Genomic DNA, 22,499 nt, shown 5'->3' on the forward strand with positions numbered 1-22,499 from the left:
TGACGTTATTTTCTCAATGGATCGTCCAGTAGAAGCTGAACTATTTTGTATTGAAAGTGAAGGTATAGAGATTCCGTCTGATCGAGTTAACGCCGTACTATCTCGTCTCCGCACGGATCATTTAAATCCAGAGGAACTCGCTAATTTACGAAATCTTTGCGCAAAGTACGCGGACGTATTTTATATTGAGGGAGAGACATTAACATTTAACAATAAAGTCAAACATCGCATCCGAACAACTGATGAAATTCCAGTACATACTAAAACCTACAGATATCCTTACGTCCACAGACAAGAGGTCAGAGACCAAATTAATAAGATGCTTGAGCAAAACATTATACGACCTTCTGACTCTGCTTGGAGCTCTCCTATTTGGATTGTACCCAAAAAGGCAGATGCCTCCGGCAAGGTTAAATGGCGTCTTGTTGTGGACTTCCGCAAGGTTAACGAGAAAACGATTGACGACAAATACCCCATACCGAATATAACAGACGTACTTGACAAACTTGGTAAATGTCAGTATTTTAGCACCCTGGATTTGGCTAGTGGATTCTACCAAGTGGAGATGCACCCTGACGATATCCACAAAACAGCATTTAATGTGGAAAGCGGCCATTACGAATTTCTTCGTATGCCCATGGGTCTTAAGAATTCTCCATCCACATTCCAAAGAGCTATGGATAATATCCTTAGAGACCTTAACAACATCTGTCTTGTCTATTTGGACGATATCGTAGTATTTAGCACGTCCCTGCAGGAGCATATAGTAAACCTAGAAAAGGTATTCAAAAGACTGAGGGAATCTAACTTTAAAATTCAAATGGATAAGTCCGAATTTTTAAAGTTAGAAACCAGCTTTCTAGGTCATATTATATGTAATGAAGGGGTTAAGCCAAACCCAGACAAAATCAAGGCAATAGAAAACTATCCTATTCCTAAAACACCTACAGAAATCAAACGTTTTCTCGGCCTGATCGGATATTACAGGAAATTTATCCCCGATTTCGCTAAACTAACCAAACCTCTAACACAATGCTTAAAGAAGGGTAGTAAAATAACGTTAGATCAAAAATACATAAACTGCTTTGAACATTGTAAAAAACTCCTTACTAACGATCCCATCTTACAATATCCGGATTTTAATAAAGATTTCATTTTAACAACAGACGCTTCTAATGTGGCAATCGGAGCTGTTTTATCTCAAGGTCCAATAGGTTCTGACAAACCTATAGCATACGCTTCACGTACCCTTAATTCTAGCGAATTAAATTACAGCACCATTGAGAAGGAGCTTTTAGCCATCGTATGGGCCACCAAATATTTCCGGCCGTATTTGTTCGGAAGGAAATTTAAAATTATCACGGACCATAAGCCCCTTCAATGGATCATGAACTTGAAGGAGCCTAACTCCAGATTAACGAGATGGCGGTTAAAGCTGAGTGAGTACGATTTTACCATAGAGTACAAACAGGGTAAATCCAATACTAATGCAGATGCATTATCGCGATTGGAACTCAATAATGAGGAGCTTTTGTCCATCGTAGCTAACCCATCAGAAAAAACACCTTCACTTGACGAATCTAGAACTATCACAGCTAATGAACCTATCGATAACTCTGGTACCGCTACAGCTCACACAGATAACGAAAATCCCATTCTAGAAGTCCCGATTTCTGATGACCCTTTGAACAAATTCACAAAACAAATAATTTTCAACATAGTAGGTGATATCAAAGGCAGAACGATCGTTACTAAACCTTTTGATACTCACACCCGTATCACTATACAAGTGTCAGAATCTACTTTAGAAGAGGATGTTGTTAATGCCATTAAAGAATACGTTCATCCAAAAATTAAGACAGGCTTATTACCCAACATTAGGTATGTACAGCATAATCCCTATCATTCAAAAGCACTTTAAAAACTCATCAATGAACTTAGTACTAACAAAAAAGGAACTGGACAATGTACGAGAATATCTAAGGCAGCAGGAAATCATTAACAAATATCATGACGGTAAAACTAATCATAGGGGTATTAATGAGACTTACTTAGCTCTATCCCATAAGTATTACTGGCCGAAAATGCGTGAACAAATAACAAAATTTATAAACGAGTGCACTATTTGCGGTCAAGCAAAGTACGATCGCAACCCTATCAAACAACAATTTAAATTAGTTCCACCTTCTAGCAAACCATTTGAGACAGTGCATCTCGATTTACTAACTATTCAGAGTGAAAAGTTTTTGTCCATAGTTGATTCCTTCTCTAAATACGCTCAGGCATATCACTTAAGGGATGGAACTGCAATAAGTGTTGTACAAGCTTTGCTCATATTTTGCACTCACCACGGAATACCAATTACTATAGTTACCGATAACGGGCCGGAATTCACAAATCAACTTTTCTCTGAGTTTATAAGATTACATAAAATCCAGCATCATAGGGTGGCACCGAATACCCCTAATGAAAATGGTATTGTTGAAAAATTTCACGCCACGATTTTAGAACATCTTCGTATTCTCAAGCTCAGTCAAAAAGGAGAATCAGTAATCAATCTCATGCCTTATGCCCTTTTGGCTTATAACAGTAGTATTCACAGTTTCACGAAGTGTAAACCTATAGAAATTATCACTGGACATTTCGACCCACGCGATCCTTTTGATCTAGATTTATCCGCACATTTAATGCAACAATATGCGACTAATCATAAAGATAAAATGACCAAAGCATATAAAACGATTCACGAGTTATGTAACGAAACCCGCAAAGAGCTTACGGATAACCATAATCGTAATCGTGAGCCGGAAGTCTATCACTCGCCCGAGCAACAGATTTTCATAAAAAATCCATTTGCTTCTAGGCAAAAAGTAGCTCCCCGTTACACTCACGATATCGTCATGGCGGATCTTCCTATTCATATTTATACGAGGAAGAAACGTGGTCCCATCGCAAAATCTAGACTTAAAAGGGTTCCTAAAACCGCCCGATTGTTACAGGACGCTCCTGATCCTTCACCTGGTCCTGCCCATGGCTCTACCTCAAGAGATAAGACTTGAGAGCCTAGACAATGGACCCGGCATCTTACCTTTCAAACTAGGCGAGGCTAAAATCATATCCCATCATCACTCCTTCATTCAGAATGTTAACTTGGACCTTTTACAAGATAAAATTAACTCCGTAAATGACCAGTTATTAACTAGCAGCCCCGATCTTCACAATAAAACTAATTTATTATTCCAGCCTCATATAGACTATCTTAAAAATAAACTTAAAAACGTGTCTGAGCAACTTAAATCTTTTGAGACGGGTCGTGTAAAGAGAGGTCTCATAGATGGTCTCGGCAGTGTCGTAAAAAGCATTACAGGTAACCTTGATTACACCGATGCGCTACATTATAATCACGCAATAAAAGCTCTCGAAGAAGACGAACATAGGCTTGCTACCGAATTTAATCAACATGTTAGTTTAACAAAAGATCTCACTTCCCAATATTCCAAAATTATCAATGATATAGTAAAGAACCAGAACAAAATGGCGGACTTAATTAATAGAATTAACGAAAGTGATGCAAGTAGGGATTATGATTTAATAAAATATGCACATCTAGCTCAGATGCTTATCATTCTTAGCGATAACGTAGATTCTATCTCACAAGAATTAACTCGTTTACAAAACATCTTAGCATTCATAAGAACCTCTACTATGCACCATTCAGCTATTAGTTTAGATGAAATACGGAATATATTACACAAACTGACAGCTATATATGGCCGAGATAGAATAATTGATTTAGACATCAGAGAATATTATGAGTTAGTTAGATTAGGTTCATATTACGTAGGAAATAATATAGTAATAGTATATAAATTCCCAATTTTCCAGCTTCCTATATATGACTTATACAAGTTATCTATCATACCTAACAGATTTCATGAAGTCCTTATACCGCCTTCTCCTTTCCTAGCCATCTTCCAGAAAGATTTCAAGAACATAGAGGCTGAATGCCCGAAGTCTAGTAAATGGTTTATATGCGAGGAAAAACGAAGTTTGCAGAACCGCCCATCACAGAGCTGCATACCTGAACTTATCACCACACAGAAAAGGAATCCAACATGCCAGCCCATCGCGATCACTTTGGACCAAATAGCTTACGAGGAACTTGATGACAGATATTACACCATAAACTTCCCATCTCCTACGAAGATTCACCTATCCTGCGGACAAGACCTTTACAAAGAAGTTAACGGCAGCTATCTACTAACTATACCACAGAATTGCTATATAGAAACATCTCAACTACATATTACTAACAAGAAAGATCGTTTGAAAGGCCACGTGCTCAAAATCATGGATCTACCCCATAAAGAAACGAACATTCAGACTCCAGCTCCAACCCTGAAACTTAACTCAATAAATCTGGAACACTTACATACTACCAACACAAAAATTATGCAAGAATCCCCACATATTATACAAGCTACAAATGATTACGGAATCTATCACACTACGATCCCGCTATACCTATCATTGTTCGGTGCATGCGCACTCGTTAGCTACGTTGCCTATCGCAAATACGTGCTAAATTCTAAGGGGACTACAGATGACAATCCACAAAGCTGTCCAGATCAACCTGAAAGGATTTACACCATCCCGGAACCCAGCGAGAGGACAAGATGTAACCAACCCCCACCTCAATTTACTACGAAAATCATCGGTGGTGGCTGTTCTTCGGCGGGAGGTGTTACGCGGTGCTAATCTATGAAGATCGCCGATGCAGCGTTGACCTAAAACAACACACACGGCCCGCGGTGCAGCGTCGGCATAACGTGCAGCGCGTGACTCGCTATGACGTCAACGGTGGCTTCGCAATATCGGAAATACGGAAATCATGTTACTTTTGATTCACACTTCGATCATTGTCATTGTCTTAGAAATAATTAACTAAATGTAATTTTTACTTTAAAATTAAATCTTTTCAAATAACTTTGCTTTTTTTTGGGACCTCCGGTTGTAGCCCACATAATTTGTTTATTTTTTGTTTGTTACGAAAAAATTTAAAAACTCTTGGAGATTTTGATGTTATTTGGCAAAGAGAAAGACAAAACCTATAAAAGTAACCTAAGCCACTTTTTTTTGTAATTAACTATAGGGGCGAAGCCCCGCGCAAAAGCTAGTATACGATAATATTAGACGACCAAACTACATGCGTAGCGCAATATCATAATGCCCAAAACATGAAAAGTTCTTCTTAAATTATCATCTTAATGATGTGTCTTATTTCATTCACAGATCCTGCCGAAATGGGAAGCGGTGAAATCTGGAACTGTTTCATTCAAATTTCGAACGAACGAACCAAACGGACTGATTCTCTTCAACATGGGCGCCAAGCCACCAAGGGTAGGTTGCACGGTAAGGGGTGAAGCTTTTGGGGTTAAGAAATAACAGACATGACCATCAGAGATCATTGAATCATTAAAAAATATCTGGGATTCAATTTAGTAGATTTGACATAAAAATTATCTTATTTGAAATATTTTTAGTAAGAAAAAACTGGGATTTGGTATAGAAATTTTTTTTCATTATCACATTGATTTATGTAAAAAGTGTGGGAAAGTGGAAGATTATGGAAAAAGTTTTCAAATAATATCAATCAGTCAACTACAATCTATAATTAACCAAAAATACAGGGACGTAAATTATTATATTCCTTTTTTGTAAATACAAGTAGCTTGCGTACTAAATCCCAGTTATAAAGGTAAAGCATAAAATTATTCGCTAACTTTTCTTACTTATCAAAAATAGATATTTAACATAAATGTAATTTTGAAAGAGTTATAATTAAAAGATTTCAAAACTAAATTGTCATCCCAAAAAGTGTCAATGAATATATTTTCAAAACACCAAAAACTAAATATTTTTAGATTTCTGTGTTTTATACAAAAGCTGTATTTTTCTATAATTTCGAGTATAATTCCCAGACCAACAAGTATTTGAATATTCTTATTTGAAAAATGTAAAAAAAACATCCGTTGTCGGCGAGTCGGGATAAGATGCAGATCTATACATACAAGTATATTTTGTAATTCTATGAACTATGGTATAGGCTAGAACGCTAAAGTGTTCATTTAAAAATATCAATTAATTTATGACTAGTTTAGTTCCAAGTTTCGCTATTGTAAGATTTGAAAAAAATCTATCCAAAGTTACGACGTTTAATTTTTGTTGCGGTTGCAAACAAATTGAAATAAAAATACAGCCCAACCTACTTATACGCTTACAGCTTAAGTATAAAACTAGAATTATATCAACAAAACAAAAAAAAAATATTGTAATTTCATAATAAGTAATCCTCAAATTATTCATTGACATTGCATGGTAGGAAAAAATAAATTAGGCGAAAAAGTATCACTAGTAGGGAATTTGTGTATGGTACCTTTTAAAGTTTCACCCGTGTCTAACTGTTACAATGTTGTAATGTTTGTCTGTGCACCGTAGTGTATGCCACATGGTAACCCCGGCACTTAAAGGAGGCCTTGACGAAGGTACAACAAGCTTGGTTAGAGGGCTTTATTAAAGACCTACACAAATTCACATCATTATCATCACGATTGCACGATAAATTTATTAGAATTTATTTTACTATTTTAAGTACAAGTTATAATATTCATTAGCTAGTCATATTATAACTTATTTAAATATATAGCATTTACCTAGAATCATTTTTAAAGATCAGATTTTTTTTATAATTAAGAAAATATTTACTTTACTTTTTAAATTATAGACAAAAGCATGATTAGTTACGAATGAATTCAAAAGTATTTAACTTAGATATCGCTAAAGTAGATTAAAGCCAATCGGTATGAGATTACACTTTTTTAATTTTACTTTACGATCCATGATGAAAATATCTACAGAAAACTTCTAAAAATAACTTAAATCTTTCTAACTTTAAGAAGATGGAATGGTAACAAGAAAAAGTTCCAAAACCGATTCCTTCCCCAACCGATGTCAGCTACCAAATTATTACTCTTTTTGGAAACAGTAAATTCGTTTCAGTTTAGTATTCCCACTGACTTTTGTGACCCCAAAACTAAATTTGCATGTCTACTGGTTTCCAATTTCGTATTCAAATCGCTTGCTGATATTTTGCATGCACTATGTTCGACGTATTTTTATTTTTTCGCCGCTTCCATTCGTTCTGAACACTGTATTTAGATATTTTATTTTCGGCCAGTGTTTTTTGTAATTCATTTCTTTTTTTTTTATTTAAAATTTGTTTTCGACTGTCGAATGTTGTTATAAAATTTAATTTGTGTTAGGATTCATTTATCGGCAAATTTATGATTGCAGTATTTTTTTTTATTATATATTTTTTTTATTGCTAGCTTTAACATAAGTATCTATTTTAAGGGCTTGTTCTTATGTTATATTATTTATTGAATAATCGTATAATCGTCTGGAAACGTTATCTTTTTGTGTAAATTATCAGGTTTTAAATTTCTTAGGTACGTGTTTTTTTCAGCGTACCGTACATTTTCTTTGGAAGTAATGTTAATGAAACTGAAAAGTGATTAACAAAAAATTGTAAATTTTTAGGAACCAAAATTATATTCAAATTCATATTTCTGAATACCTCTATGAACACCTTAAATTCACAGGCCGATTTGTTCGCGGTGGAAATGCTGAATGGTTACATTTACGTTCACGTCGACCTCGGCTCCGGGGGTGTCAGAGTCAGGGCGTCAAGGAGAAGAGTGGACGACTCCCATTGGCACGAGTTCATGATGAGACGAACTGGTAGAGATGGCAGGGTAACCGTTGACGGGGCAAATGCCGAGTTTAAAACACCTGGTGAGTGTTAATATACATATATACATAAAATCACGCCTCTTTCCCGGAGGGGTAGGCAGAGACTACCTCTTTCCACTTGCCACGATCTCTGCATACTTCCTTCGCTTCATCCACATTCATAACTCTCTTCATGCAAGCTCGGCGGTTTCGGGTACTTTTGACCTGACCCTTTACCAGGACGTCCTTAATTTGATCAAGATACGTTCGTCTAGGTCTTCCCACTCCGACCTTTCCCTCCACACTCTCCTTGTAATAATGAGTGTTAATATCATATCTTTATTTCTTGTGTCGAAGGTCATCATGTTATACGGTACGGAAGGTAGACAACCGTCTAAAAATAAAAACATCACATACAATCACGTCTATATCCCTTGCGGGGTAGATAGAGCCGACAGTCTTCAAAAGACTGAAAGGCCACGTTCAGTTGTTTGGCTAAATAATAAAAAAAGACCAAGTTATGACCAATGGATGTCTTTATAATGGAATTTGGATTTAGATTGTGACAATTGGTGACTTGTTTCCTAGAAAAATGTTTTAAGTTTGTATGAGTAATATCAAATGAGTAATGATATCTTATTAATGTATATGTGCCGTGTGGTTCCCGGCACTATTACAAAAAAGAATAGGACCACTCCATCTCTTTCCCATGGATGTCGTAAAAAGCGACTAAGGGATATGCTTATAAACTTAGGATTCCTCTTTTAGGCGATGGGCTAGCAACCTGTCACTATTTGAATCTCGGTTCTATCATTAAGCCAAATAGCTGAACGTGGCCATTCAGTCTTTTCAAGACTGTTGGCTCTGTCTACCCCGCAAGGGATATAGACGTGATCATATGTATGTATGTATGTATATCTTATTAATACGAACTTACATTTAGTCACGTCTGTAGTCCGTGCCGGGTAGACAGAGCCAACAGTCTCGAAGAAAGGCCACCTTTAGCCCTATGGCTTTATAATGGAATTGAGATTCAAATAGTGATAGGTTGCTAGCTCATCGCCTACAAGAGGAATCACAAGTTAATAAACCTATACCTTACTCAAATTTTACGACATCCATGGGAAAGATAACCTCACGGCACTTCTAATTAATATTTCCTTAATATCCAAATTCCAGGCGAATCCAACCAACTGGAGCTGGACGGCCCTCTCTTTGTTGGAGGTCTTGGGTCGGAATACTCCGCATCCAGAACTCCTGCGGCCTTGTGGACGGCCGCCCTGAGGCAGGGGTTCGTGGGCTGCATCAGAGACCTGGTCCTGAACGGGAAACCTCAGGACCTGACGGCGTATGCGAGGCAGCAGGATTCAGGTAATGTCAATCGGCAAAATCTTAAAAATTTTATGGTTAACTTAGAATATAATGACGCTCTTCCCGAAGGGGTAGGCAGAGACTACATAGTCATCGGTTTGATGTTACATACACACAAACATACATACATATAGTCACGTTAATATCCCTTGCGGGGTAGACAGAGGCAACAGTCCTGAAGAGAATGATGGGCCACGTTTAGCTGTTTGGCATTATGATGGAATTGAGCGTCAAGTAGTGACAGGTTGCTAGCCCATCGCCTAAAAAAGAATCCCAAGCCTAACCCTTAGTCTCCGTTTACAACATCCATGGAAAAGAGATGGAGTGGTCCTATTCTTTTTTGTGTTTGCGCCGGGAACCACACGGCACTCGGTTTGATGTTCTTCTGATATAAAGGTTTAGCACAAGAGATATCTGAATCTCCGATCTCTAAATCGTATTTTCTGAATATTAGGTACCTTCGTTTTTCACTATAGGTTATTTATAGATTTATAGGTGATTCTGCTTGCTAAATTCCTCATTCTTTGTTTGAACTAGCAACACCAAATTTATTATTTTTTTAAGAAATGTTATGTAAATTGGCAACATTGCCTTCTCTTGCTTTTTCCGATGTTTTGGTAGAATACACGTATATTTGAAGACCAGCGGTTTTATTTATCTCATCGAGGAAACACAAGCCCACAAAAACAATATCCAGTCCAGAAGGTCGGCACATTTTTTACCATGCTGAGAAATAACTGCCCAAAGAATGTGAAGAGTCATAATTTGTTGATTTATATATTATATAAGACTAGAGGTCAGAGGTCGCCCGCGACTCCGTCTGCGCGGAATCATTCCCGCGGGGACACCGGGATAAAAAGTAGCCTATGTTATTCTGGGCCTTCAGCTACCTACATACCAAATTTCATCGTAATCGGTTCAATAGTTTTTGCGTGACACTCTTTCGCAAACATATAACTGTACTGACATCCTGACATACAAACTTTCACATTTATAATATGAGTAGAATTAGTAGGATATTGACCATTGAAAAAGCTGTGAACCTTTTGAAAAAATCATAGTAGTTCTTTGAAGTTACCTATGTTATTGGATACAAAAAACTATTTGCTCATTATGACTTGGTTTGCTAATTTTAGGAAATGATCACTACTTATTATCCAATCTAAACAATATCCTATTTAAATTCCAGCGTCAGTACGGCCTGCGTGTCATGTTCTGATGAAACAGTGCGTCAGTTCCCCGTGTCAGCACGGAGGAGTCTGCTCCGAAGGTTGGAACCGGCCGCTGTGCGATTGCTCCGGAACCAACTTCGGTGGACCCACTTGTGGTAGAGGTAAGCGATACAGACATAATATATTGTTAATTTATCTATACTAATATTATAAAGCTGTAGAGTTTGTTTGTTTGTTTGTTTGTTTGAACGCGCTTACCTCAGGAACTACTGGTTCGAATTGAAAAATTATTTTTGCTTTGAATAAACCATTTATCGAGGAAGACTTTAAGCTGGAAAACATCACGCTGCAACAAATATTAAGAGCAAAGAATTAATAGAAAATGTGAAAGAACGGGGAAAATTATTCTTCCTTGAGAGCTTCAATGATGCCCAAATGACTATTCCACGCGGACGAAGTCGCGAGCACAGCTAGTATATTATATATATTATAATAAGATATTGATCATTGTAAAAGCTGTGACCATTTTGAAAAAATCATAGTAGTGCTTTGAAGTTATGTTTCTATTCTTAGTTTGGATATTTGTGAAGTTGACGTTGTTGAAGAAAATGCTGCAGTTCAGTTTGTTACCGATTCTATCTGTTCTTCTTTTCTCTCAGTCAGGAGTCACGATACTCAGTAATGAGTAACCGATTAAGAAGAGAAGAGATACCATTGTAACATAACGGACGGCCTCTGTGGCGCAGCGGTAGTACGCTTGTCTGTGACACCGGAGGTCCCAGGGTTCGAATTCCGGCCAGGGCATATTGAGAAAACAACTTTTTCCGATTGGCCTGGGTCTTGGATGTTTATCTTTATAAGTATTTATTATGAAATATAGTATCGTTGGGTTAGTATCTCGTAACACAAGTCTCGAACTTACTTCGAGGCTAACTTAATCTGTGTAATTTGTCCCGTATATATTTATTTATTTATAAGTAACTTAGTTACCAACAAACAAGAGTGATATGAAATCTATAAAAGACCCAGATTTATTACATAAAATCACGTCTTTTGCCCAGAGGGGTGGACATAGAACACATCCTTCCATTTGCCACGATCAAAGCTCGGGTACTCTTGACCTGACCTTTTTTCTGGACGTCGTTAATTTGACCAAGGTAGTACATCCCACCCTACACACAATATCGGAAACATTGTTTGTAGACCACGGTAATGCTATAATCATGTGCTGTTAATTTCAGAATCTCCAACAATCCACCTGAACGGCAGCCAGCACCTCACAGCATCTTTAGGGCCGGAGCACATCACTCAGACCGAAGAACTCATGTTACGATTCAAGACAAACAGAGCGGGCTTACTTCTGAGGACGGCGTCTGAACATTCTGCTGATCGGATTGAGTTGTCAGTAGCTGCTGGGAGAGTCAGGGCTAGTGTTAGGCTGGGAGATAGAGAAAAGGTAAGATATTTTGGAGATAGTGTTAGAAGTGTGAAGAGAGTGTAAGAGTTTTATCTGTATTTATGCGTATTTGTATTATATATAGATATATATTATGTATGTATTTTATTATGTTCAAACATTTATTTATCTTGCTCTGCGCCAACGCCAATCTCCTGTTTGATTTCCTTCCACCCAAAGGTTGACTGGAAGAGATTGCTTTAGCGATAAGTCCGCCTTTGTACCATCTATTTCTGCTTTGTGTTGTTTTGTATGTTTTACTCTTATGGTGCAATAAAGAGTTTTATCTATCTATAGTGAAGAAATTCTTAAAGGAAACTGATAAGAAGGTAAGGCTGATGTATAAGTCAGAGTCAGTGTGAGGCTGAGAGACAGGAAAGGTAATCATAATAAAAATAAAGCAGTAGATAGGTTATTGCAAAGGAGAGGTTGTTGATGAGAACGGAATACTTTGTTAACCGAATATAATTACACTAGCTGTGCCTGCGATTTCGTCCGCGTGGAATAGTTATTTTGGGCACCATTGAAGCCTTCAAGGTGAATAATTTTTCCCGATTTTTTTTAAAATTCTCCATTATTTCTTCGCTCCTCATAGTTGCAGCGTGATGTTATATAAAGCCTTTTTCGATAAATGGTCTATTCAACACAAAAAGAATTTTTCAATTCAAACCTGTAGTGCCTGAGATTAGCTCGTTCAAAAACAAACTCTTCAGCTTTATAATATTAATTTATATATGCTTAGGTTATAGTACTATAATAATGAGACTTAACGAGATTTTTGTAACAATCAATAGACCGGGCTTTTCTGATAACGACGGCTTGTACTTAGATAACCTTTCCTAGTTCTACATTCATTCATGTTTTTTAATGTAGACAATGTGTATTCGTCCATGATTTAGATTTAAGAGATCTATATTTGTACATTGACGTCCGATGAAAATGCTGCAGTGTAGTTTGTTCCGCCGCTTCTTCTACACATGCGCTTTGGAAGCGGTAGTAGTTATAATTAGATTTAAGTGATGTGACGTCAATAAGTGATACCTGGTATCCAATTTTGAAAATTAATCTATTCTATTCTATTCTATTATTTCTATTCCAGAACCTCCTAGCCGGTTCCCAGGTGGCGGACGACGCGTGGCACACGGTGCGGTTCTCGCGGCGCGCCTCCAACCTCAAGCTGCAGGTGGACGGCGCGCAGCCCGTGCGCGGTATGTTGTGTACGTATGCACGGGGCACCACCCGCACAATTTTGTTTTCACCCCAATGTAGTGGACCATAAGGTTGGTTTTGGTTGAGCTCCGTTCTTGAAATGAGATAGAAATTTTTGTGATTTGTAATCGGTGGGTTAAAGTGTTTTGAATTTTTAATATTCTTGATACTTGGGTGGGAAGTAGATTTTTGGGTTTTGGACGTAATTGGTTTGTCTTTTAAATTTCAATATTCTGGTTTACTACTTGTATGAGAAGTAAATTATTGTGTTTTGTAATTGGCAAATTAAAGTCTTTAAATATTTATATTAAAATGTTCTTATTCTTTATGGTAATAATGTCGATCACATCTCTGCAGAACTACGCCGTCATGTAAATTCTAATATTGTTATAGAGAAACTCATAAAATTTTCAGAGATTTGATTCAATACGTTAAAAAATGCTAAAGTACACAGAAAGGAGCTAAATCGAATGAAGATTAAGTAACATAAATTATTTGAAATTAATACTTCAAATAATTTAGTAGCACAATTCAAATTTTTATAAATTTGAAATGTGCTCTTTTATGTTAGTTGTCCTATTAGAGCGTAGAATAGTGGCTTGGTTTCCGTTTAAATTAATAGCTGGCACTTGGTATCTCCACCTTTTAGTTGAATGCCCTTATTTCTTCATTTATATTTATTTCTTTTTTCTGTAGTATCCCTTGTGAATGTGCTAACTGTAGATATCTATTTGATTTCCTACTTGCCCTGTTCAGGTTTCTCCTTATCAATTTCATAAAGAACAGGACAGGTGACCGTAATCAGGTAACAATGTTGAAGTTTTAGTAGTTTGGTCTAAATGCGTAGGTGTCTCAGCATTAGGTTCACTGCTGTAAGCAAAACTATCTTGGAACACGACTTCTTCTAGTTAGACTGCTAGGTTGAATGGATCATAAATTCTGACATTAAAAAGCTTGACTTTATTAATCAGAGAAATGCCGAGCCTATTTGATTGGATTCTTCTGTACATATCTTCAAAATGTTGCTAATGAATTTCTATGAATGAAGCGTTTGTTTTGCTACTTTCTTTTAATTTCAAAGTCAATGTTGTGGTTAGGTGTGATTGTTTTAAAAACTATGTTAGAATACTAATTGCTGTTGATTTGATTTTCAGCTGAGACAGTTTTAGGGAAAGCTTCAACTTTAGAAATATCGACGCTGCATCTTGGAGGACTATATCACCCGGAAGAGGAAATACAGATGACGTCAACATTACCAAACTTTGTGGGATACCTCCAGAAATTTGTGTTCAATGGCATCAGATACATTGATATGGCTAAAACTCTTGGAATTGGGAGTAGTGACGAGCACAATAATATTTATGATACATCTAATATAATTTTTACTGGAAAATTTGTGAAACCTGACTCGTTGAACGTTTATAAATCTGTGACGTTGAAATCTAAACATACTTACGTTGGATTGCCATTGTTGAAAGCGTATGCAAGTACATATCTAGATTTTTACTTCCGAACGACTGAGATGGATGGCCTCTTATTCTATAATGGCGGAAAGAAACAAGACTTTATTGCTATAGAATTAGTGAATGGCCATATTCATTGCGTTTTCAACCTCGGTGATGGAGTAGTGACGATGAAAGATAAACTGAAGAACTATTTGAATGACAATAGATGGCATACGGTATCTGTTAGAAGACCTACACCAAAAATACATACCCTACAAGTTGATGATGATTTGGAAATGCATACTACAAGTAAGTACCAATATAAAATTTAACTACTGTTAATAACAAACAAACAAACGTTTTGTTCGATAATTTTTTACAATTTTATGCATGGAACATATAGGTGTACTATTATGCTCGAATGGTGTTCCCCTTGCGGGGTAAACAGAGCCAACAGACTTCAAAATACTGAAAGGCCACGTTCATCTTAATTTTTTTGATGGAATTGAGATTCAAATAGTGACAGATTGCTAGCCCTTCGTCTACAAAGGAATACTAAGTTAATAAGCCTGTCCCTTAGTCGTCTTTTACGACGTGCATGAAATTTATGGAGTGGTTCTATTCAAAAGTGACGGTATTTATATGGCACGTTCATTTAAACTTCTTTGCATGAATGCGTTTTTTTATTTCAGGTTCAAATCTGATGTTGGAACTGGATAGCATAATGTTCGTAGCGGGTGTACCAAGAGACATGTATTCTTCATTGCCTGTGGGTGTACTGGCTCGCCAAGGGTTTGAAGGTTGCATATCAAGTCTGGACTTGCCTGGTGAATCACCATCACTTATAGACGATGCTGTTGTTGGCAGTTCTTCTATTGCTTCTGGTTGTGAAGGTTGGAGAAACATTTATTATTATTTTTGTAGCCTGGCATTTGTCTCGACAATATGCAGGTTTTCGCATAATATTTTCTGCAAAATATGTTTAACTACTTATCTATTTTGTCATCTATGTGGTGCTCTATGTATAAGTAGTGCATATATATTTGTATTGTTATATTAACATTGAGTTTTTTGTGAGCTAAGACGATCGACATAGAGATCCGAGAGTTCTTCTTCGACAGTCTTGTTTTTTTTTCTAGATCACATTGATAAATTTCTAATCATTTTCAGGGCCAACAAAATGTACCCACAATGCGTGTGCAAATAAAGGTGTGTGTGTGCAACAATGGAACACCTACGTCTGTGATTGTGACTTGACATCTTTCACGGGGCCTACCTGCTATGATGGTAAGATAGTTATGATCACATGACTCTTCATTTAATTTAAAAATCAATGGCTTTTCCAAATCTTCCTTTTTAAGCTCTCAGGATTTGCTTGGTCAATGTGAGTCGCGCACAATACATTTTAATCATTTCTCTTCAAGATTTCTCGTTATTTTTCCACTCACTGTTTCCTTTAAGCTTTTCTGCAGTTGAAGACAAACATTGCTGATGGGCATGTAAAAAACATGAAGCGCTTTAGCAATGATCTTGGCGTAAAACTTTGCTTGACTCTTGCAGGCGATGGGCTGGCAACCTGTCACTATTTGAAGTAGCTGATTGTGTCGCAAGGCATAAAAACGTGACTACATCTATGTAATGAGTTGACCTATCTTGACCCTGGCCAAGATATACCTTAAATTTAAAAGAAAAATAAGCTCCTCAGATACCTAAAATGACCTACATACCAGATTTTTGTATGAAATACGTATAAAAATGAACATTAACCTGTGATTCCAGACTCAATAGCCTACGAGTTCGGCCCAGGCCGGGGTATCATCACGTACACATTCCCACCCAGCGCGGTCGCAGATACGGAGACAGACAAGGTGGCTCTGGGCTTCATGACTAACAAAGCTGATGCGGTGTTACTCAGGATCGAGTCTTCAAACACCCAAGATTATATGCAAATGGAGATTGTGAGTCCGTTGGGTTTTGGTTTATTTAGATGATTTGTTAATGTGTTCAACTATGCTGTTAAATTAATAAAGGCTAATTAATGTAATAATTACAATTGGTACTGCAATGTTCCGGATGTTTACCTTCTTAATCTACTGGCACGTTTTGTTTTTCATGAGGATCTTTATAATGTTCTATATCTAATAAATTATTTACTATATAAAAGGCTTAATAAGGCTTTGAAAAAATTGTTGACAGATCTACATGATTTCTAAATCAGACTGTGACTTTATTTTTAATATAAATATAATAAATCTGGCGTTTCGTATAACACCAGATAAGAGTAATTAAAATTTTTTGACATGTTCCAGATTCGCGGCAACCTCTTCATGGTCTACAATGTGGGTGGTGGTGATCATCCTTTAGGTGATGAAGCAGCCAGAGTTGATGATGGCGTCTACCACGTCGCCAGGTTCACGAGGAATGGCAGCAGGTCGGCGTTGCAGCTGGATAACTATGCTGTTAACATTAGGCATCCTCAAGGTGGGTTCAAAATACATAAATATAATTTTAAAAATATCCATTCATATGGTACAGTAGGACACAAGGACGCCTTAAATACATCTTCGGAAGATGTTACACTTTTGTAATCAGCTCTACATAACCTTAAACTTTGCTAAATGAGATAAGAAAAGCATCATCATCAGCTATTAAATTTCTTTTGGTAAACAACCATTTTGAGGCTTTAGTTACTAGATCACACGCGCGTTAATTTTATTTACATTATTTGAACTTTATTTTTATTGTTTTCATTAAAAGCAAATGCATTAATATTTCAAAAAAGACAGCGTATTCAAAAAAGGAACATTTGTATCTGCCTCATTTTCGTCTAATTTTGACTTCTGATTTATTTAATCACTTTCCAGTTTCTTGGCTTGGTAGGATAAGGTTGGGAATGGGTAATAAATAATTATAACTTCTCTGTGCAGTTTTACTTGTAAAATTTTTCTTTGCTTATTGTGCGGTATCATCCAGTCATGATCTGTCAACTTTCTGGTTATAGTCGCTGAAACATATTCGGAATTCGCTGTTCTCGCATTTGCTTTCTCTAACAGCGTACCTTTTCTTGACTCACTAAAAAATCTATTTTGTGTCTCTTTGGTTCTTTATTTGTTTATTTTTATTTATTTAAACTTCATGCACGTAAAATGTACAACAGATGGACTTAAAGCCACAAGGCATTATCTGCCAGTCGAAGCATATTCTATTTTCTTTCACTCTACCGACAAGTGACTCTTAAATTTAAGAAGAAGAAGAATTCTAGTTCCTTGGGCTGATGATTTAATTTTTTATAATAATATGAACATTCTTTTTACTTTGTAAATAGTGTCGGATTTAAATTCTTTGATTTCAGGCGGCTCCCAATCAACAGTCTTCAACGGTATGTCCACCATCACGATCGGCGGCGGAGTGGGGGGTTCCCGGACGTTCAGCGGCAAGGTGGCGGGGCTCGCCGTCAACGGGCTGCGGGTTCTGGATTTAGCCGCTGCGGGGGATCCCGCCGTCACGGTGCGGGGGGACGCCAGGAGGGCATCTTTGGACAGACATGACGAGAAAATGCAGCAAGTTAGTATCCCCAAAATAAAATTAAAACTAATCCAAAGCAGATAACAGTTATTATCCCCAAAATAAAATTAAAACTAACTGTTATCTGCTTTGGATTTGTTAGGACGTTAGCGAAAATAGAAATAGATTGTGGGTCCAGGATCCATGGTCAAAGGTATACCCCGGGCTTCTCCCCAGAGTGATGAGGAAGCAACCGAGACTTGAACTAGGAGGAAGAATATGATGGTCATGATTATTGACCTGGTTAGAATTGTCAACTTTCATTAAAAGCAACTGTTAAGATCAGAAACAACGTATTCAAAAAAGGAACATTTGTATCTGCCTCATTTTCGTCTAATTTTTGACTTCTGATTTATTTAATCACTTTCCGGTTTCTTGGCTTGGTAAGATAAGGTCGGGAATGGGTAATAAAGGTTTCGTAAGTAAAGCTTGGGATTTGATTTAAATGGCACAAAGGGTTTGACGGTTAGCTACCTGTTTGCTATCAACTATACATAGACAGTCGGACATTTAACTAATACCAGTACTTAGACAGTTATACAACAAATTCAAATATAAAATTCTTATTCATTATTAGACGACAAACATCACTTATTAATTGTCATATCAGTCGGCTTCACAGCATTAGTTGGCATAACGTCAACTTCACAATTGTCCAAACTTAGAATAGAAATGTTGGAGAATGCATTGTGATTACGATATGATTACGTAGAAATAGCGATGATTCGGCTCGACCGCCACAAAGGGAAGCCTGGGGAACCGCGGCTCCGACGATGTTGAGTCCGACATTGTATTTTAGTTGTGACGTGTGACGTAGAGATGTCGCCTCATTTTTATCGATATTTAATGATAAAAGAGAACTTAATGATAATTTGTCACGTTAATTATAATTTCAGACACCACCATCGGGCTACGGCGGCCCGGGCGTGCTGGACGAGCTGGTGTACTCCGGCGCGGGCTCCGGCTGCCGCGACGATGATGAGGACGCGTGCGTTCTACCTGACGCTGGCTCTGGAGATGATCTCATTACTCCCGTCTACGTGCCTTCAACTAGACGACCGCCGTCTAAAGTCTATAAGGTTTTTAATCATACATTATGACGGCCTCTGTTGCGCAGCGGTGATACGGTTGTGTGTGTGGTCCCGGGTTCGAATCCCGGCCAGGGCATGATGGGAAAAGAACTTTTTCTGATTGGCTTTGATGTTTATCAATATAAGTATTTATTATAAAATATAGTATCGTTGAGTTAGTATCTAGTGAAAAGACTGATAGGCCACGTTAAGCTGTTTGGCCTCATGATAGAATTGAGATTCATATAGTGACATAAGCATATCCCTTACTTGACTTTTACGACATCCATGGGAAAGAGATGGAGTGGTCCTATTCTTTTTTCTATCGGTGCCGGGAACCACACAATCATACAGCACTGTGGTTCACACATTCTTCTAATAAGGTAAGAGAATATATGATCCTTAGAGATACCAGGTTGACTGAAAGAAATCCCTCCTAGGGATAAGTCCGCCGTTGTACATTATTTCTTTTGTCATACTACGATTATCTATTGATTACTTATATGTGTCATAAACATTTTGATCAAATATAACAAAAAGTAAACGTTACAACATATCAACAAATAATTACGATATTTCTCCTCACACCGTTAGAACATCGGTTAGTATTTATTATGTTAACCGTAGGAAAACGTCATCAAAATACCTACATATGCGACATTTTTATTTCAGGGGGATACAAGTGGCAAACTGATGAAGCCGTGTGATGATGAAGACTGCATTGAAGGATCAGGTTCCAATGGCGATGATGTAACTGAACCAGAACACCCCATCACCACGTAAGTTATAAAAGAGAATCTTTTAAATATACCACCGTAAATTAAATTAACACTGTTTCTCGTTATATCTTGAGAGTGGTTACAAAGAAAGATGTTGGATACATGAATAAATTAATACATACATACATACATATAGTCACGTCTATATCCCTTACGGGGTAGACAGAGCCAATAGTCCCGAAAATACTGAATGGCCACGTTCAGCTGCTCGGCTTGATGACGGAACTGAGATCCAAATAGTGACAGGTTGCTAGCCCATCGCCTAAAAAAAGGATCGAAATTTTATAAGTCTATCCCTTAGTCGCCTTTTAACGACATCCAAGGGAAAAAGATGGAGTGGTCCTATTCTTTTTTGTATTGGTGCCGGGAACCACACGGCACGTACACGCGTAATAAATTAATATAAAAGGAAACATTAACCAAATGAAAAGTGTAGTAGTAGACAGACAGACTTAAGACAAGTTATTACTAGTATTTTGTTTTGCAATGTAAACTCATCTTGAATTTGCAGATCCGGTGCTAGCAGTACCCACAGTATGACGTCGCCAACAACGACCGCCATTTCAACAGCGCACGTGGACAAATCTCTAGAAGGTTCCACAGATGGCGCCACTGACACCACTACTGGCATCAAGAGTAGCACAGACATGCACACGACTCTACCCGATCATGATAATATGCATGCTGGCACGATGGATAGTCCGACGGCGCCTGATAGAAGAACTACTCCCACTGATGGTAAGATATATAACACATACATACATACATGAAATCACGTCTATATCTCTTGCGGGGTAGACAGAGCCTACAGTCTTGCAAAGACTGACAGGCCACGCTCAGCTATTTGGTTCAATGATAGAATTGAGATTCAAATAGTGACAGGTTGCTAGCCCATCGCCTTAAAAAGAATCCCAAGATTGTAAGCCTATCCCTTAGTCGCCTTTTACGACATCCATGGGAAAGAGATGGAGTGGTCCTATTCTTTTTTGTATTGGTGTCGGGAACCACACGGCACCTTTATATGTATATATAATATATAATGTATACTGTCCCGGCAAACGTTGTTTTGCCATAAAAATAATTTCTAAGTAATTTCTAGTTAAATAATATGTTAAGGATGGACAACCCTTATCACTAAGGGGTATGAAAAATAAATGTTGGCCAATTCTCAGACCTACTCAATATGCTCACAAAATTTCATGAGAATCGGTCAAGCCGTTTCGGAGGAGTACGGGAACGAACATTGTGACACGAGAATTTTATATATAAGATATATAGTCGCTTAACTGTTGAATATTGGTAGATTTGCTTAATTTTGCGAACTTAATTCTATAGAACGTGGTCAGAAAATATCGGCAATTGGCACCTGTTACTTGAAACAGGTAGAATATAAATATTTATTCACGTTGTGTACGGCACCAATAAAAATAAGAATGATACCACTCCATCTCATTTCCATGGATGTTGTTAAAAGCGATTAAGGGATAGTCTTATAAAATTGGGACTCTTCATTATCGCGAGGAACTAGCAATCTGTCACTATTTTCATCTCAATCAAGCTGAACGTGGTATTTCAGTCTTTTCAAGGCTATGTCTACCTCGCAAAAATAGACGTGTTCACATGTATGCTATCATTATCCTGCCAAGACCGTGGTCATCTAATAAAAAATGCATTGTTCCAGAACACACCCATTCTCACCATTACACCCCCACGATAACAGGCAGAGAGTTCCCGGACGAAGTGACTCGTACCACTGAGGAGGACACAAATCACATTCCCGATTTTGACGACGGCAGAGAGAATATAATCGAAGGGAGGACTCCGTCGTATGACATACCAATAGATGTAGGTGGTGGTAGAGGCCAGGATTATAACGGCTATGATATAACCACGAAATGGTATCAACCCAAAAGTACCGATAACAGAGTGGTACCGCCCGAGTCGGAGTTTTTCGCGACTATTGTTGGTAAGTTGAGACTTAAATTTTTATGTATAATCTATGCTTATATTGAAAACTAGCTGTGCTCGCGACTTTGTCCGCGTGGAATTAGTTATTTTGGGCATCATTGAAGGTCTCAAGAATGAATAGTCTTCTCCGTTTTTTTTCACATATTACGTTATTTCTTCGCTCCTAATAGTTGTAGCGTGATGTTATATAGCCTTAAAAGCCTTCCTCGATAAATGGTCTATACATCACAAAAATAATTTTTCAATCTATACTAATATTATAAAGCTGAAGAGTTTGTTTTGTTTGTTTGTTTAAACGCGCTAATCTCAGAAACTACTGAACCGATTTAAATAATTCTTTCACTGTTAGATAGTCTATTTATCGAGAAAGGTTATAGGACATTTTATCCCGGATTTCCTACGGGAAACGTCAACAATGCAGGTGAAAGTTGAATGAGTCGGCCATCTGCGAGCTTTCCACGCGAACGCTGCGCAAACCAACAAAGATATAGTAAAAAAATGTACTAAAGATGTGAAGTACTCATTTTTTTGCCACAAAAAAGTCCGCGAGAGCATATATCTATCTCTTAAGGTTTACTTACAATAACCACTTTTATGCTCATTTTTTAAGATTATTTTTTCATTATAAACATAAGTTATTTTGAAACCAATTTTCTTTAATTCAGTATTAATCC

At 37.4% G+C, this 22,499-nt stretch overlaps 1 protein-coding gene across 1 annotated transcript in view; it reads left to right on the top strand.

Moving 5' to 3' along the window:
* LOC106137408 (neurexin 1) overlaps positions 1-22,499 on the top strand; it is a 177,306-nt gene that overhangs the window by 150,589 nt on the left and 4,218 nt on the right. The window contains exons 11-26 of the mRNA XM_060949277.1: positions 5,293-5,400; positions 7,662-7,854; positions 8,971-9,162; positions 10,352-10,495; positions 11,576-11,790; positions 12,890-12,998; positions 14,154-14,753; positions 15,137-15,337; positions 15,615-15,731; positions 16,224-16,402; positions 16,754-16,925; positions 17,797-18,008; positions 18,905-19,087; positions 19,751-19,857; positions 20,369-20,595; positions 21,539-21,823. Of these exons, the coding sequence (XP_060805260.1) occupies positions 5,293-5,400; positions 7,662-7,854; positions 8,971-9,162; positions 10,352-10,495; positions 11,576-11,790; positions 12,890-12,998; positions 14,154-14,753; positions 15,137-15,337; positions 15,615-15,731; positions 16,224-16,402; positions 16,754-16,925; positions 17,797-18,008; positions 18,905-19,087; positions 19,751-19,857; positions 20,369-20,595; positions 21,539-21,823 (3,244 nt within the window). The remainder of the gene's footprint in view (positions 1-5,292; positions 5,401-7,661; positions 7,855-8,970; positions 9,163-10,351; positions 10,496-11,575; positions 11,791-12,889; positions 12,999-14,153; positions 14,754-15,136; positions 15,338-15,614; positions 15,732-16,223; positions 16,403-16,753; positions 16,926-17,796; positions 18,009-18,904; positions 19,088-19,750; positions 19,858-20,368; positions 20,596-21,538; positions 21,824-22,499) is intronic.

This window comes from Amyelois transitella, chromosome 18 (assembly GCF_032362555.1).
Source record: "Amyelois transitella isolate CPQ chromosome 18, ilAmyTran1.1, whole genome shotgun sequence".
Classification (NCBI taxonomy): domain Eukaryota; kingdom Metazoa; phylum Arthropoda; class Insecta; order Lepidoptera; family Pyralidae; genus Amyelois; species Amyelois transitella.